At 31.5% G+C, this 3,282-nt stretch overlaps 1 protein-coding gene across 1 annotated transcript; it reads right to left on the bottom strand.

The window, feature by feature from the left end:
• Window positions 1-1,908: 1,908 nt before the first annotated feature.
• On the bottom strand, window positions 1,909-2,415 carry LOC113362923 (platelet-activating factor acetylhydrolase IB subunit beta-like). The gene has a single exon (XM_026605421.1). The coding sequence runs from the start codon at window positions 2,413-2,415 to the stop codon at window positions 1,909-1,911; it is 507 nt and encodes a 168-aa protein (XP_026461206.1).
• Window positions 2,416-3,282: the final 867 nt, after the last annotated feature.

Below are 3,282 nucleotides of genomic sequence, written 5' to 3'. Positions count from 1 at the left end.
TGCTTTCATTGGATCCTACAAAAGCCTTTTTGTCAATAAGTTTCATTCCGTCCATTCTAGCCACATTGCTCGATCAACGCTTTAAAAACTTGCATTTTAAAAACACCAATGCTGCCTCAAATGCAATACATGCATTGAAAAATCAAATATGTTTGAACAATTCTACTACAAGTTTAGATATTGATGCCACGCCAGACAGTTTCGACTTTTGGCAGTTACATAAGAAATTGCGCCAGAGAAAAAGGAAATAAAAGACGTGATGAAATAGATTTATATCTAAATAAACCAGTCACGCCTATAGCAAGCAACACCATAGAATCATGGAAAGATATGAGGAAAATTGTTCCCAATTTATAGAATAAATTTCGAGTATAGGCCACCATTATTAAGTTATAGCAGGAGTTTCGGATAATAAAATTATCATCAGTATTCAAAGTGCAGCATATGAAAAAATTTTACCATTGAGGGCTCAATAATTACCAAGAAAGATGTTCGAAATATCAAGTGCAAAGCAGTGCTACCATACCCTACCCATATAGATAATAATAATAAAACGTAGAACATGATACTAGAAGAAGATGATCTTTTTGTGGTCGTAATGACTATATTGCAAGCTACTATTTTAAATGAATATAGACATGATAAAACATGCATAGATGGATCTCATGGTGCAAATTCTTATTGATTTAACCTGCATACTCTTCTTGTGATTGATGTGTTTGGGGTAGGTTATCCCGCAGCATTTTGTTTCACCAATCGGCAAGACAAAACTGTATTTAAATTATTTTTTGAGAAAATTTGTAGTTCAATAGTAGTAAAGTAAAAAAAGTTGCCACCTTAACTTTTATGCCTGATGATGCACACGCATATTACAATGCATGGTATCTGTCATGACTTCAACAAACAACCATTTACTTTGTTCATGGCATGTATGAAGAAGCTGGAAAAGGGCATTTAATGCAAAAGTTAAAAATACTCAAAAGCATACAATCGCTTTCAACACCAAATTAATAATTCGTGCAACACTATGTGAGAGTGATTTTTGAACTATGTTTATAGAAAGTTATCAATATCAATAAATTAAAGAGCATGTTTTTACTACGCAAATGCTGCAGGCCGCTGGTCAAAGCAGTATTTTAAACGTTGAAAAGAATGCGTTTCACCAGAGAAACCAAAAAAAATATGTATACCGGTAACATCAGTTCCGTCGGAGCGCCTTTTACGAAGGCTGGCATGATAACAAAATAGAAATGGCTCTTCGAAACACCCATATTAATTGTACGTCGCTGAAACATTCAACTGTAATAGGCAAACATATATTCGAGTGCACTAGCATGCTTATGTTTCAAGAATTATAACTTTTTTGATAAATTAGTCGCGGGCCTGCCAGTGTTTATTTGGCACAGTTTTCACATTTATCTTATTAATAACTGAATTAGTAATGAATATTAATAAATAACTATGAATATAAAGTAATAATGTTGTGTTTTATATTGGGTCGTCATAGTGAAAGTTGTTTTTTTTTTTGATGAATTAGTCGCGGGTCTGCCAGCCAGTGTTTATTTGGCACATTTTTTACATTTATCTTATTAATAACTAAATTAGTGATGAATATTAATAAATAACTATGAATATAAGTAATAATGTTGTGTTTTATATTGGGTCGACATAATGAAAGTAGTGTTTTTTTGATAAATTAGTCGCGGATTGCCAGTGTTTATTTGGCACATTTTTTATATTTATATATTAATAACTGAATTAGTGACGAATATTAATAAATAACTATGAATATAAAGTAATAATGTTGTGTTTGATATTAGTTCGGCAACGTTTTCGAATGATAGAATGGAATATATCAAATGTAAATTATAAAACAAAGCACTGTGTGAATATGTCTTCTATTCATATTTATCTTGTTAAATTGATTAATAAACTGTTTACGACTTGCAGGCAATCGCGTTGGGCATTTGGTACTCTTCCTCTTGGAAGCATGGTGGGTAAAATGATGCGAGCACTCGGAAGCAATTCTTTAATAATGCTCACACATTTAATAATTCCTTCATAAATTTCGTGCGGTTTGCTATGTTTCGTGTTGTTTGTTCCTGCCAATATAACCACAATTTTAGTTTTCAGATTTGATATTTCGCCGTTTTTTAAACGATAAAGAACATTTTCCACTTTATCGCCTCCAATTCCAAAATTTGCAGTTTGAAATGTTTGAAACTTGTCCCAACTGGGATGCCTCTCCAAGTTTGCTATAAGGGAGTTTCCTGTGAGGATAATATTGTGGTAATTCTTCGCCAATTTTAAATTATTAAATGTTTTGACGCCACGTGTCACTTGCCTTGCTTGCAGTAGGGATGGCGCATTTGTTAACATTTCCCCACTTATAGTGAATAACGGACAATCGCACATCTTGTTAAACGGTATGAAAATTGTCGCGTGAATAATAATATTTTTCGTAGATTGCTGTATTTTTGTTTAAAGAAGAAATTAATTGGATTTATATAAGTAGATGCAGATAACCACAAATAGTTTTGGTTATAATAAAAAATTTCGTCTACGCTTTGGCCCGCTATTCTCAATTGATTATGAAAATTGAAAAACTGTTCGAAAGATATTTGTTCGAAATGATACTGATTAGTTTTATATTACTGTGATTAATGCAATTACATGATTTCCTTCAAAAGACTTGATGTTTGTTCACGTTTATAATCTTTTAATATGTACCCGAACATCCGCTGTATTAAATTCATAGCCAACAATAAGCGATTATTTGTATTAATAGATCCTTTTTGAGGCCAAACTTCTGAGGTTTTTCCAAGATTATCGGGCAATCGCACATCTTGTTAAACGGTATGAAAATTGTCGCGTGAATAATAATATTTTTCGTAAATTGCTGTATTTTTGTTTAAAGAAGAAATTAATTGAATTTAATATAAGTAGGTGCAGATAACCACAAATAGTTTTGATTATAATAAAAATTTTAGTCCACGTTTTGGCCCGCTATTCTCAATCGATTTTGAACATTCAAAAAATGTTCGAAAGATATTTGTTGGAAATGATACTGATAAGTTTTATATTACGGTCTTACAACAGGTAGATTAATTTTAAAATTCATCAAATTTTGAGAAAATCAGTTTTTTTGACGTTTGCTAAAATTAAAATTAAAGATTGGCTTGTTTATAGCGACCTGGTCTTAATGAACATACTTTACGATTATAGTACTAAGAAAACTGATGGTTCAATTATAAACATTAATGATTTTTGAAAATTTCATTT

Source organism: Ctenocephalides felis, unplaced genomic scaffold, assembly GCF_003426905.1.
Source record: "Ctenocephalides felis isolate EL2017-DRISC unplaced genomic scaffold, ASM342690v1 CF-g0.4_SCAFFOLD_00243, whole genome shotgun sequence".
Classification (NCBI taxonomy): Eukaryota; Metazoa; Arthropoda; class Insecta; order Siphonaptera; family Pulicidae; genus Ctenocephalides; species Ctenocephalides felis.
Note: the sequence above shows the minus strand (reverse complement) of the source record. Positions and strands in the feature narration are given on the sequence as shown.

What these genes read in the sequence shown, in the direction of transcription:
- LOC113362923 (XM_026605421.1), bottom strand. Translation starts at nt 2,415, where the DNA reads ATGTGCGATTGTCCGTTATTCACTATAAGTGGGGAAATGTTAACAAAT.